Below are 13,135 nucleotides of genomic sequence, written 5' to 3'. Positions count from 1 at the left end.
AAAAAAATTAAAAATCACTGCATGAAGACAAAACAGAATCATCTATAGTTTGAAATTTTCACACTGATTTAGTATAAACTACAGAAAAATCAGTAGATTTAACTTAACTTATTCGAGTTCCAATAAGAATTTCAGAAGAAAAAAGTGTACAGAAATTTAAATATTTATAATATAAACTAACACTGATTATAATACATAGATTAACAAACTTGTTTCATTCAAGTTTGCAACTCGGCATTTTGCTTCTTGGTACAAAAAAGGAAATTAACAAATTTTTTCTCTATTTCTTGCTAAAAAAAGTTCTTAATTTCCCTCTTTCCAACCGTTCATGCAGCTTTTTAGCTCCTGGAATGTCCATCTCAGTAAGTTTCTTGAGATACCCAATTGCCCCATACGAGATCATTAGCTTCTTACATTTCTTACTTGAAGAAAGTGATCCAAGGCATGAAACTGCATATTTTTTTGCAGTGTTCTGAGGACTCGGATCAAGCAACTGAACCAAGTTTGGCACACTTTTATCATCCTTCTTAACTTCTCTCCTATTCTGAGACACAACCATAAGGCTTGCAATTGCTTGAGCAGCAACCTCTCTAGCACTGTTTGACTTGGCCTCAAGCATTTTCACAAGGAGAGGGATGCATCCAGCTTCACCAACCATTTTCTTCATGTCTGTGGTGCTGCAAACTCTGCATATGGCGGCGACCGCGGCTTGCTGGGCACCTAAAGATCCGGACTTTAACACGTGAACCAATCGGGGGACCAAACCCAGAGAGACCAAGGATGTCTCAGGGACCGATCCGACCAAATTCCTCAACGCTCCGACAGCGGATTCTTGAGGAAGTGGACCGTCAAGATATGTCAGAAGACTCCTAACACCACCTTCTGATATCACATTCCTCCTTAGATTCTCATTGCTTGCAGTGAGATTCTGCAAACATTCTGCAGCATGCTCTTTGGAACCTAGCAGAATACCACAGTTAAGCAGATTGATCATGGTCCTCACAATCCCTTCTTCAGACAGAGTTTGTCTCACCTCAGGCACAGCTGATATGTTCTTCAGAGTACAAGCAGCCGCAGCCTGTGACACAGAGTCACCGATTTGACAAAGTTCAACCAACGGAGGAACCCCACCATGCCCCACTATTGCGCGTGCTGTTTCGGCTGACATAGACAACCTCTGAAGCGATATCGTAGCCTTCTCCTTCCCCACCGCACTGCCGGATTCAACAAGCCTTATAAGAGGTGGCAGAACCCCCTCAGAAACCAGCCAGTTTTCGCAACTACCAGATTCTGCAAGCGAGCATATAACAGTTACTGTTTTCTCTCTTATCCTGGGAGAGGTAGCTGTAAGCAGTTGAACCAAAGCAGCAATGTTGCTCCGACCAAGAGCCGCTAAAACATTCTTCTCGTCTTCTTTCATGGCCTCAACAACGCTGTCTAAAGCTTGGTGCTTTGCTTCCAAGTGCCCAATCTGAAGACGCGCCAGCAATTCCCTTATGTGTGTTGCAACATCTGATTCTGCCACAGAACTTGACACAGCCAATGGTAAAGTAGCCTCACCCAGCACACCGGTTTTGATCAAAAGCCCACAATCCCTCAAATTCAAATCGAGCTTCCCAGTCAATGCATCTAGATCACTCTGCATCCGAAGCTTCCCCTCATACTTCTCCTTCATACACAACTCAGCTAATTCAATCGCTTCCCCAAGCGTCCTTGACACGGCCTGCAACTGCTCCTTGCATAGAGCATTTTTTGAGAAGCATGGATGGCTTGACAAATCTGATAATCGTGACGGGATCTGTTCCAATTTTGCAATGATCATCTTCCATCTACCGGCAAATCCCTTGGCCTCTCTTGCTTTATCAAGAACAACGGGAACAAGTTCCTGTGCATGCAACAACCAGTCTTCTGTGGAACGTGCATCAACTGCAACCTCATCACCATCTTCCACCATGATTTCGGTTTGGTAGGCGAACACAACAAAACCAAACCAAGCCTTCAAAGAAATGACCCAGATGCAAATTGGTAAAATAGAAAAACGATATCAGCGTAGAAAATTATAAGGCTGTGGTGGAGCAGTTGCAATCATATGATCCGTAAATTATAAACTAAGACTCCATTAGAAAACTCTGAGGCACAAAAAAACAACCACCCCAATAACCTCAACAACTTCGAGAATCTCTTATGATCACACAAGAAGCTTGTTTACTGAAAGCATGACTCGACCAACAAAACTGAAGTACCAAAGCATGCCCCACTAGTCTTTTCTTTTTCTCTCAGTTTGCCAATTCAATGCCCCTTGAAAAATCACAAGTACGTATTAAATTTGTTGTAAATTAAACATTATTATTGTCATTGAAGCTAAACCATGGTAGATGAAATAGAATGGTTGCTGAAAGCGAAGGAAAATAAATACTTTTAACAGCAAACAATAAAAAAGCCGTCGGCAGATATTTTAGACACAAATCCAAGAGTGCCCTTCCAAAAGGCACACCTAACACATGGCACTGATGCAATATGGTATACTTTCTAGGGGTATATTGGTCAATAAGAAACAAAACCCCAACTTTACTTTTGAACCATGATAGTGAGATTTGTCAAAGATGAATCTAGAGAGAAAAGTGAGCTTAATCAGCTAGATTCTGACCCTTATCAATGGTTTGAGAAAAATAGAAGTCTTTCTTAGCTGTGTGTTTTCCCTTCTTTCTCCTCATAAATGAGGCAACTGGTATGAGAAAGGGAGAGGCTTTCCTTTGAAGGGAAGACACAAGTCCCTGTCTACAGTTGTATACACGCTAGTTCGTACAATGAACCATCACCAGACAAAATATTTATAAATAATATATGATATATACCTCAAATTAAGGTGATTTGCTTAATATTGCAAGAGTTTATCCACCTGAGAGACATTGGATGATGCACAAAACATCCTTGTTCTTCAATCCTCAATGTTTCTGTAAAACCCAAAACCATTAGAGTCCCATGTTCCATGATATGATCGGTGATAGCTACCCACATCTAGAAAGACAAAAATCTGATTTTGCAAAAACAAAAACATGAAAAAAGAGTAAAAGAACACTACTTTTCTTTCCGGAAAATGAAGATCAAATCAAAGCAACAAACCCAAAAGCAAAAATAAAAAATATCGAAAAATTTATAGAACCAACCAACCGACCTTTTCAGAATAGATAACTGAGAAAGCAAATTGCTGTAGCTTAATCTTCAAACTTCACAGAGCAACCACACACTGTATATCTCTGACAAAGACGCACACTAAAGTAGTGACACACAGAAATGCCAGAAAGGATCACAAACCAACCCCAAGCCTTTGCTTTTGACAACTCTCGACAACATTGAGTCATTTAAATGTAACGCTTAGAGCAATCAAGGAAAACCTTGATATTCTGAAAAAAACGCGTATTCATGCTCAAATCACACAACACTACAAACCAGAAGCAGTTTCAGCGGACTCAGAAACATCCAGAAACGGTTTCTGCTTCATAATTGAGAAACGGACACAAAACACTCAAAATCTCATTTAATAATACTATAAAAAAAAACTGAAGATATCAGAAGAAAGAATCTTTCCACCCAGAGTCAAAGGTTACAATAAAGTCTGGAAATTTCAAATAAAAATTAAGAGACAAAAAAAATTACCAGCTAAGCCTGAGAAAGTAACCAAGTTAACTACCAAGTGCAGTATAGAAGTATTCACTTCACTTCAAGGTTCACAGCCAGCCACAATTCAAAAATCAAACTTGATTCTTCCAACCGTTCTCTCTCTCTCTCTCTACAAATGGAAGATAATATGTCAGTCTCGCTGTCTCGAAGATGAAGATTCTCTCTGTAAAAGGCATTATTTTACACTGTCAACGGAGAAAGGGACTTAAAGCTCGAACATGTTTTTCCATCCAACGGTCAGGATTGGTTTTTCTACAGACATTGCGACCGTTGTGATTGGGTAAATTTTGAATATGTACGAAATTCTAAAAATCTTTGATGTACTAAAATTTTAAATATACCAAGTCTTGTTTTTTATTTTGTTAAATACTATTTTGTTTTAAAAATAGTAAAGAATAATACTACATTATATTTATCATTTTAAAAATAATTTGAACTAAGCATACTACTATAACGTGTTTACTTTATATTAGCGAAAATATAGGTGGTTATGTTTTATTTTTAAAAATTTTCAAAATAATCGGAGTCATTATTAAATCTTAATACAGTAATTGAGAGAAAAATATAAAGTATGAGATATTTTGCATGATAAAAGTTAAATAAAATGGTTTAAAAAAGTAATATATATATATATATATATATATGTTATGTTATACAAAATAAATAATTATATTTAAAGATAATTCAAAAAATATTATATAAATGGTAATATAATCAATAATTAGAATTTTTAAAAATAAAATATTTATGTTATTAAAATATATGTGCACATTGCATGATTAAAATTAATTTTGAGTCTTATATTTGAAAGTTTTAATAATATATTCATTTATATCTTAAATGTAATATTTTTTATCTTCAAATAAAGTAAATTTTAAATTTTCTTAAAACGTATATCAAACAATCGGAGGTAAATCGAACTGATCCTTACTTGAAAAAGATGATGACTTAGATGAAACCGCCATGTGTAAAGTGGGCCTTGCTTTTTTAAGGCTGCGTACAGCTGGCAATACACACGTGTGAAGTGCACAAACTGTTGAGACGTGCCTTTAGTTACATGCTACATGTCGGTATGTGAAATCTATTATTTAGAGGAATAAAAAAAAACATGACTGTGATTACTATTATAATTTAAAGAATTTATCTAGAAAATAAATTTCATGTATAATTTTATAGATGTTATTTCGGTTATTTCCCTAACAAGGGTCGTTGGGTTTAATATTAGTGTAATCATCTAGAAAACCAAATTTTCCTAATTCCTTAAGATATTTATGTAAATACTACTTACATAAAGAATAAATGCAAATTGTTTTTTTGTTCTATGAAATATTGTAGACTTCATAATCCTCAAATAATGTTCTTGATAAAATTCATGTCACCTTTTCTTACGTCAAATATAATAAGACAATTTGTGGTGTTTGTCGCTTAGCAAAACAACAAAGCATGTTTTTTTTTCTTTTATATCTATAACTTTAATTATTACACAAACTTTTGATTTAGTTCTTGCATGACTTTGTTATCCTGGTTAAAAGTCAAATTCAAATGTGTGTCAAGCCATAAGTCAAATTCAAATGACGTAATTACTAACGTTAATGCACATAAAAAGACTGAAATTGTTATAGTAAGAAATCTATAATCTCTCTTAAATACTAAAATAATAAAAAATTGTTAATTTTAATTATTTAAGATTAATTTTTTAGTTTGTTGAAAGATGGTAAAAGCACATGGCAGTCATGATTCTGGTGATTTCATTCACTTAGTTTATGATAATTAATTATGTCAGATTATGAAGTAACGTTGACTTCATTTTTTTAAAGTTCTACTACCCCTATTTTAAGGCAGGGTTCGACCTTTTTTCTAATAAAATTAGGTACTATTTAATATTGTACCTATAAGTAATTCATTGACATTTAATATAGAATAATAACACACAATATCTTTATTTTATCTGTACTTGTTTTTTCTTTCTATATTTTTCTTTTCACATTATATAACATATACATTTATCATTTCACTCTCTCTTTAGGTGTATATTAAGTATTGATGTACCTTTTATGTCCATGAATTATTTTTCTTTAATATAAAATTTATCTTTCGTTATATATACAAAACTCGCTTGGGCTGAGAATTTTTTTTTTTTTTTTCTAATTTTGCTGCTGTATTATTTTATTTGTAAGCGTATCTTTATTTTTTTATTTACATATATTGTAACGTCCCATTTAATTATTAAACGAAATTAAAGAAAACGTCACGTGATAAAGTATAGCAGCGTAGTCTTGGGGTCCTTAACGCAACCCCTACAACCTGGCACACCACGATGCCAACATAAAACATATACAATCCTAATAAGGTGTGTAGAGTAAGAAATCATAAGACGATACAGGGGCCGTAGCCCTAAAGAAATCGTAAATAAAATGACTCCAGTCCAGATGGCTAAGCTACTGAATCACTACTCCCTTGCTGACCACGAGAACCTCGCCCATCTGCTCCCATCAACCAAGTTGATGATCATCGCAAGGAAGAACAGCCACATACAACACAACCATGTAACAAAACGGGTAAGCTAGAGCCAACACATACTCATCATACAGTCAAATATATTTTCATCATCTCACATCCATATAACAACCAAACATGTTATGACTCTTCATTCAATACACTACGACTCGACTCGACTCATCCGGATACGTATAACTCGGTCGGATTCAGCGGATGCTTGCACTTGTGGTGGATACCCCTGCTCGACCCTGAGCTGCTCGATCCTGAGCTATGTGTTACCAGTGTTACGATGAATCAAAATCTCTCCCACCACAAGGTTAGCCCTTAATGAGTTTCAGGCCTCCTGCTACTCCCACCACAAGAGTCAGTCCGCTCTAAGTGAGACTAACTGGCTCCTCGGAGCGTCAGGATGCAACCTTACCTTGAATTCTTACCTAGTTATACAGATGGGGCACCACCATGAACACCCACTAGCAGGGGCCATGGAATTACGTCCCGACCACTGAAGCGCGACCCCGGAGACCTCACCTAGAGACCCCCAAGGACTTATGCACTGACACATACAGGACATAACCGCACAACCCAAATGATATCCACTACGCATGTATACGTTAATTGTACCGACCTTTAAGTCAACGCCTTTCATGTTCCAGGCTCAACACATTTCGTCTCATCATGAACCATTCATGTACCAAGGACTTCCAATCCATATCGTTATCATGCCTCTCTCATACCAACCCTTTCAATACAATCTCATGTAAAACTCATGCCCACCCTTTATACATAATTCGCAACTTGTATTTCTCTATCATGCCCACGCATACCAAGCCTTTAGCACAGATACTCAAAACCAAGCAAATATTATCCACACAAAACCCAGAAGAACATCCCACATCACATTGCCTCGCCCAGCACCTCGCTTAGGCTGGAGGGTCTCGCTCAGGCGAGCCTCCCCCTCGCCTAGGCGAGAGCACAAAAAATCAGGTGCATGAGCAACGCGGGATCTCGCTTAAGCGAGATCCCTCTCGCCTGGGCGAGTTGCCTGCTCGCTCAAAAGTTGAGCGAGCCGCCTGGGCGACTTTTTGCGCAGGAGCACTAGGCGAGCTCCCTGTTTCATCTCGCTTAGGCGAGCTCCCTGTTTCATCTCGCTTAGGCGAGATTGACTCGCCTGGGCAAGATTAACAGGTCTCGTCACTGTTCTTCACTGCACAGCCATGGAAAACGAACCAAACCAGCATACAACGCATTCTCATACATCAAGTCGAAGGATTTAAATCATGCAAGTGGGATCAACGCCATTACAGAACAAAACTACTGGAAAACAAGAGCTCTAACTTCCCGTACCTGGGAGATGCAAGCTAGAGCTTCCGATACTCGAGCGGCGAAGGACAGTAGCCCAAGGAACGGCTTAGCGAAGCGGAACGGAACAAATGCGGCTGAACTTGCTAGACTGCGACTTCTCCAAACCCTAGCAGAGGTAAAGGCGGCTGTGGCTCGAGGCAAGGACAAAGCTTTTTTCTGAAAATGGCAAGGAACTCTAGGTTTAGGGCAGACCTAAAAATTTTATACATTGGGCCGGCCTTAGGCCCACTCACAAAGGCAGCCCATCAACTTTAGGACAGAATATAAAAATGGGGCATACATATATAACGTTTCATTTTAATATTTTGCATTTTATTTTTATGTTCTAACTGATTTAATTAAATTCTGATAATAATGTCGAATGGATATGTTAGATTTGTGTTTAATCAAAGTCAATACAAAATAAAACATGAATAAAATTGAGATATTAACTTAAAATTGTGATTTTTTTATTTAAATTTAGAGACTACAATAAAAACAGGGAATCAAAATTGTAAATCACACATTAAAAATAAAATTTGCGATTAAAAAAGTGTATACAGATTCATGTGATAAAGGTATTATTGTAAACAACTTATTTAATTATATTCAATAGGTAGTGGCAGTTAAAATTTCATAAAAAAATAAAACTAAAATTATGTTTGATTCATGACAAATTAAAATTTCGAAGTTATTTTAGAAAATGAATCTATATTTATATCTAACTATACATTATGCTACATATAAGATTGTCTGTAAAGTCTCAAATAGCAAAATAAAATAACAAATGCTTTGGTAGCTTTTATTTTTTATTTTTTTGTTTTATTTTCTAGAAGCTGGTTCTGCTAAACAAGTAAAAATGGTTCTTATCCACTCTATTTATAATTTCTTTTCACTCCCATAAGACAGATGGTTACTACATTATTGCTTGAAGAGTGTTACTGATGAATGTGCAGAGGCCTCTGTGCCGAATTCCACCACCAGAATGGATTCATAGTGTCACACACACAGTAGGTACGAAATAAAGGAAAGTTTACCGTACTACTATAATTCTACACTAAAATCATTAAAACAGAAAAAAATTAAAATTTTATTTATATGGGTAAGTGTGTTTGTATCATATGAATTGAAGTTATTATGTTTGCTTTAATTCAAATAAAAAAAATAACGAAAATTAATTTATACCGAAATTATATAACACTTTATGTCGAAGCCTGTACATGACATAATGTTTTTTCAATAAAATCATGTTATCTAAGTTACACGTACTATTTTGAAACTTTGTTCATTTTCGATAATTTTGGTGAAAAGTACACCACCAACATAGTAAATTTGCCATATATAAACATTATCCTTACGTGTAAAATGTTTTGGTTTATTTAATTAGTAAGATATTTTAATTTAAAATTCTGGAAAATATCTGATGAACATGAATGATTCTGCTAGGTAAGGCTATTAAATATCAACTTATAACTTTTCTATGCCAAGAACTTATTACTCTTATTACCTTCTGTTCCCCTCATAAAACTAAAATAAAATTGACACAACTACTCTTCTGATATTATTATTACTATTGTTATTTACTATTATTATGATATTGCCAGAAATGTTTTGAAATAATAAAAATAATACATTATTAAACGTGAAAAGAAATAAAAAAAGAAAAAGAAAAAGTGTAGTTGTACATAATAGATAATGCCATAAAGGAAAGGACGTGAAGAGACTCAGATAAGCATTCAAAAGAAAGGAGTTTCGAGTCTGTCGTGTTGCATGATAATAACAGAAAGGAATTATAGAAATTACAAAATATTATGAAAAATTTTAAAATTCAGAAGTTGCATGGCATGGCAGCGACGTGTCGTAATTTCCAACTGCATCAAATGCATCTTTAACAAACATACAATAAATCATAGCAGCAACTATAATATTAGTGCATTTTATACTTTTTACATCGGCATATGTCTCAGTTCTCGAATAATTAAAGCATATAAACATATATAAATATATAAACATGTGATGGTATTTTTAAAATTAAAGTCAACTTATATATTTCGGTTGTGATTTTAATCGAGGTATATAACTTCAAAAATTTTTATGATTCCCACTATTTTTGAATTTGAAAATTATAAGATAACTTTATGTCTCGGGTACTCTTCAACCGCGATATAATATGTTTTTTGCTTAAGTTACTTTTCACTCGATGCAGTTAAGTTGCTGTATTTTAATATTTGTTTTCATTTACCTGATTGAATATGCCTTGGTTTCGAATAACCGAGGCAGTGGGGCTTCGTAGGGTTAAAAAACCCCAAACCATTTCATTGTAGTAGCGTCCTCCCTTCTTCTTCTTCTTCGAGAATCCAGCCACTGTGCGTCGTCCCATTCTGCCTGCATCGTCGCTGCACCGTCGTCGCACCATCGTTGCACCGTCGAAGAGGCATTTCCGGCGCCATTGCCTCCCTTGAATCTCGTAGCGGCGTTCCACAATGAGATTTGTGCAATGATGAGCCTCACATCCCTTGCCTCCTTCTTATTGTTGTCCTCCTCTACCACGCACAACGCCTCCTTTAGCCACCAGATAGTCGCCCCCCCCCCCCTTCCCCTGACCGATCCATCAGCAAGGCGTTCTCGAACAATGCCTCGAACAGCGCCTCGAACAGCGCCTCGAACGAGAGAGGGTTTGCCTCCAGAACTTTCTCATGCCTCGAACAAAACTTCTCCAGAATGAGAGCGGGAATAGTGCCTCGAACAGAGCCTTAACGCTCGTTTTGAGGAGGTCTGAGAGCGGCGAGAGGAATTCTTCGTGGCTGTGGTTGGTTTGGAAAGGGGCGGAGGTGGAGGACTGGCGCGAGCGGAAGGGAATTGGAGGGCGACATCAACAAAGTCACCACTCGTGGAATTAGGGTTTACACATAGTGGATTGAGTGGAGAGTTATTTAATATTTTTTTATTCCTGATACGCAATAGGCCTCGGTTTTGCGGGAACCGAGACAATAACTACTTAATATGCCTCCATAATTGAGGCATAAAGAACTAGCTTTTTACTTCGATAGTATATGCCTCAGTTGGTCACCCGAAGCTAAAAGGTAAAAATAACCGCTGTCATTTTCCTTCCCTGCACTAGTGTGAGTTGACCTTTGTAGGGGTGAGTAAAAAACCCTCACCCATCTGCACCTGACCACCCCAAATAAAAAATTGGACATTCGGTCGGTTTTAAATGAATTCGGTTTGTATTGGATACTTTAAATCGGGTAAAACATGTATAATTGGTCGGGTACAGATCTGAAAAAAGAAACCCAAAAGAATTTGAACTGACCAGATGTAAAAATAAAACCCCTATATTTTCATTGAATCCTAGCTGTCACATAGATGTTTCAGTCTTTTTTTTTTTTTCGAATAGCAAAGCAACTGTTTCTTCCTTCCTTACTTCTTAAAACTCCAAATACATAATCCCATCTTCCATTGTCGGACTTCAAGCTACATATTCATTCTTCCGTAACGCAAAGAAAAATAAAAGGGGTGGCTTTATTTTTGGGTTGTCCTTCTTCTATGTTTGTGCCATGGTGACAAGAGGAAGCAAGCAAGAACATGAACGCTTCTTTTTAAAGTTGTAACAAACAATACAATGATTCTTCCGCTGCAAATAAAAAGACGAGTGACGAGTCAAATGAGTAACAATAATGAGGAATTGTTGAAGGAATTGTGTAACATCCCAACATTAATGACATTGATGAAGGACTCAACTACAATGGTTTGAATGATAACAACCAACCAAAAACAATAATAAAAATATTCATGAATAAACCTGCAAGTATTCAACAATAACACACAGGATGGTATCTCATTAATAAATATTATTGCTGAATAAAAATACATTGCTGAAATGTACTCTTTTCTGAAATTATAGACTAAAAGAGTCAGCATTACAATCCAACATAGAAGAAAATGTTCGAATTAAAAAACTTCGTCCGTACACAGAATATACATGTTTTTCGTCCGTACATGAACAAACTTCACACATGGATCACTATATTAAAGAATTCAGGAAATGTGTCTCTACTGTAAGGACCAAAATATAGTTTTTTTTACAAGACAAAAGTGAAGAAAGGAATTGTAAAATTTCTTCCTGAAGAACTAAAACAGAAAGATTGCCCACTGCAATGCACAGGAACCAATAACATCAATTTATAACGTAAATGGTTTTTAGGCAGAAAAAAGAAATGTAAATATGAAACATATTTTTAAGTAAAGTAGATGTGTTGAGTCTTATAATTAGTTTAAAAGTTACGAAAAAGTTGAGTATGTTAAGTTCCGGTCATGCAAAACTCGTTTAAAACATTGTAAGATCAAATTTAAGTAAAAAATAGTAGGAGGCACAAACTAAATATAGATAATCGTAAACAATCAAATAAAATAACTGCAATTAAGTTTGATTTTACAATTTAATTAAGAACTTGGGACCAACAAAACTACACATCTAAGAACACCTTTAATTTTAATGTTTCTATATATATAATTATCTTTTTACTGTATTCGTATTAGAATTCTTAAAAATAATTTTGGTTTTCATATTCCAAATGCCCTCAAGATTGTTATTCACATAAACTTCCAAATGATATTATCATTGCCTAAGCTCTAAACTACTAAATTAAGTGATTCACTAATTAGTTATGTTGCAATGAACTTATCCTATTTATATCCAAACAATAGTGCAAGCAACCTTACAATTATTCACCTTTTACAATTACTCAATGCTTATAGTTTTTTAACAAGGTGAATATCATTTTAATATATATATATATATATATATATATATATATATATTCTTTATTTCATTTTAATACTTACAATCAATTAACTTGATATAAATTTTATAATTTGAATTATCATTATTTAATTTTAATATTTTTAATATTTCTGTCACAAAAGTATAACTCCATTTCATTTCAAAATTTACCAAAATTTCAAAAGTTTGCATTTTTTTATTATTCTTTTCTTATATACTTTATTATGATATTTTTACTTTACTTACGACCGAGCATATAAAAGAGTAAGATTGCTGCTATTTCTTTTCACTTGGAGGTCACGGTTAAAATGCTGGAAACAGGGTTGTCCTTTTCTTTCGGACTCCTCTCAAATTAAGTACTAACAACTACTTTTAAATATAATACACATAGTTTAGTCAATGATCAGCTATGAACATTAGATATGTATAAGAAGCAGAACAAGTCATGAATGGATTAACCGTAAAAGACTAGTTTAAAGGAGTTTGATAAAGGAGTTTCTTTAACGGTAAAAGACTAGTTTAAGTAAAATTTGCAGGACATTTGTGTATAGTTCTCTAGTCATCGTTTCTATTTGATAGAGTAAATCTTGACTTCATTCCAAGATTTCACCACATTATCGATGATTTAGAATTAAGATAGGAAATTATTGTCACAACCTTATATGTATTACTTCTGTCGTCCTATCCAAACCTAAAAGAAGCATCACCAACTTCAATATATAGGAAGGAAAGATAAATCTTAGAACTCGAAAATTTGTTATTGTGGCCGGGTTCCATATAGTAAAAGAACAAATATGTCATAAAAATAAAATTAATCTCTTGTTAACGTGT

At 35.1% G+C, this 13,135-nt stretch overlaps 1 protein-coding gene across 9 annotated transcripts; it reads right to left on the bottom strand.

Moving 5' to 3' along the window:
• Window positions 1-129: 129 nt before the first annotated feature.
• LOC114183056 (protein CELLULOSE SYNTHASE INTERACTIVE 1) lies at window positions 130-3,860 on the bottom strand. Of its 9 annotated transcripts, none has more exons than XM_028069902.1 (4): window positions 3,658-3,860; window positions 2,856-2,954; window positions 2,162-2,298; window positions 130-1,996 (listed from the first exon to the last, which is right to left on the bottom strand). In XM_028069902.1, exon 4 carries the CDS (start codon window positions 1,952-1,954, stop codon window positions 281-283), a length of 1,674 nt encoding a protein of 557 aa, XP_027925703.1. In that variant the 5' UTR covers window positions 1,955-1,996; window positions 2,162-2,298; window positions 2,856-2,954; window positions 3,658-3,860; the 3' UTR covers window positions 130-280. The 9 variants fall into 9 exon arrangements, with proteins under 9 accessions (XP_027925703.1, XP_027925699.1, XP_027925700.1 ...); XM_028069898.1 differs by lacking the exon at window positions 2,162-2,298 and adding an exon at window positions 3,176-3,404 and having other exon boundaries at window positions 2,900-2,954; window positions 3,658-3,841; XM_028069899.1 differs by having other exon boundaries at window positions 130-2,298.
• Window positions 3,861-13,135: the final 9,275 nt, after the last annotated feature.

The sequence above is a fragment of the Vigna unguiculata genome, chromosome 5, assembly GCF_004118075.2.
Source record: "Vigna unguiculata cultivar IT97K-499-35 chromosome 5, ASM411807v1, whole genome shotgun sequence".
NCBI classification, from domain to species: domain Eukaryota; kingdom Viridiplantae; phylum Streptophyta; class Magnoliopsida; order Fabales; family Fabaceae; genus Vigna; species Vigna unguiculata.
The sequence above is the reverse complement of the archived record's forward strand: the minus strand, read 5'-3'. Positions and strand labels throughout refer to the sequence as shown.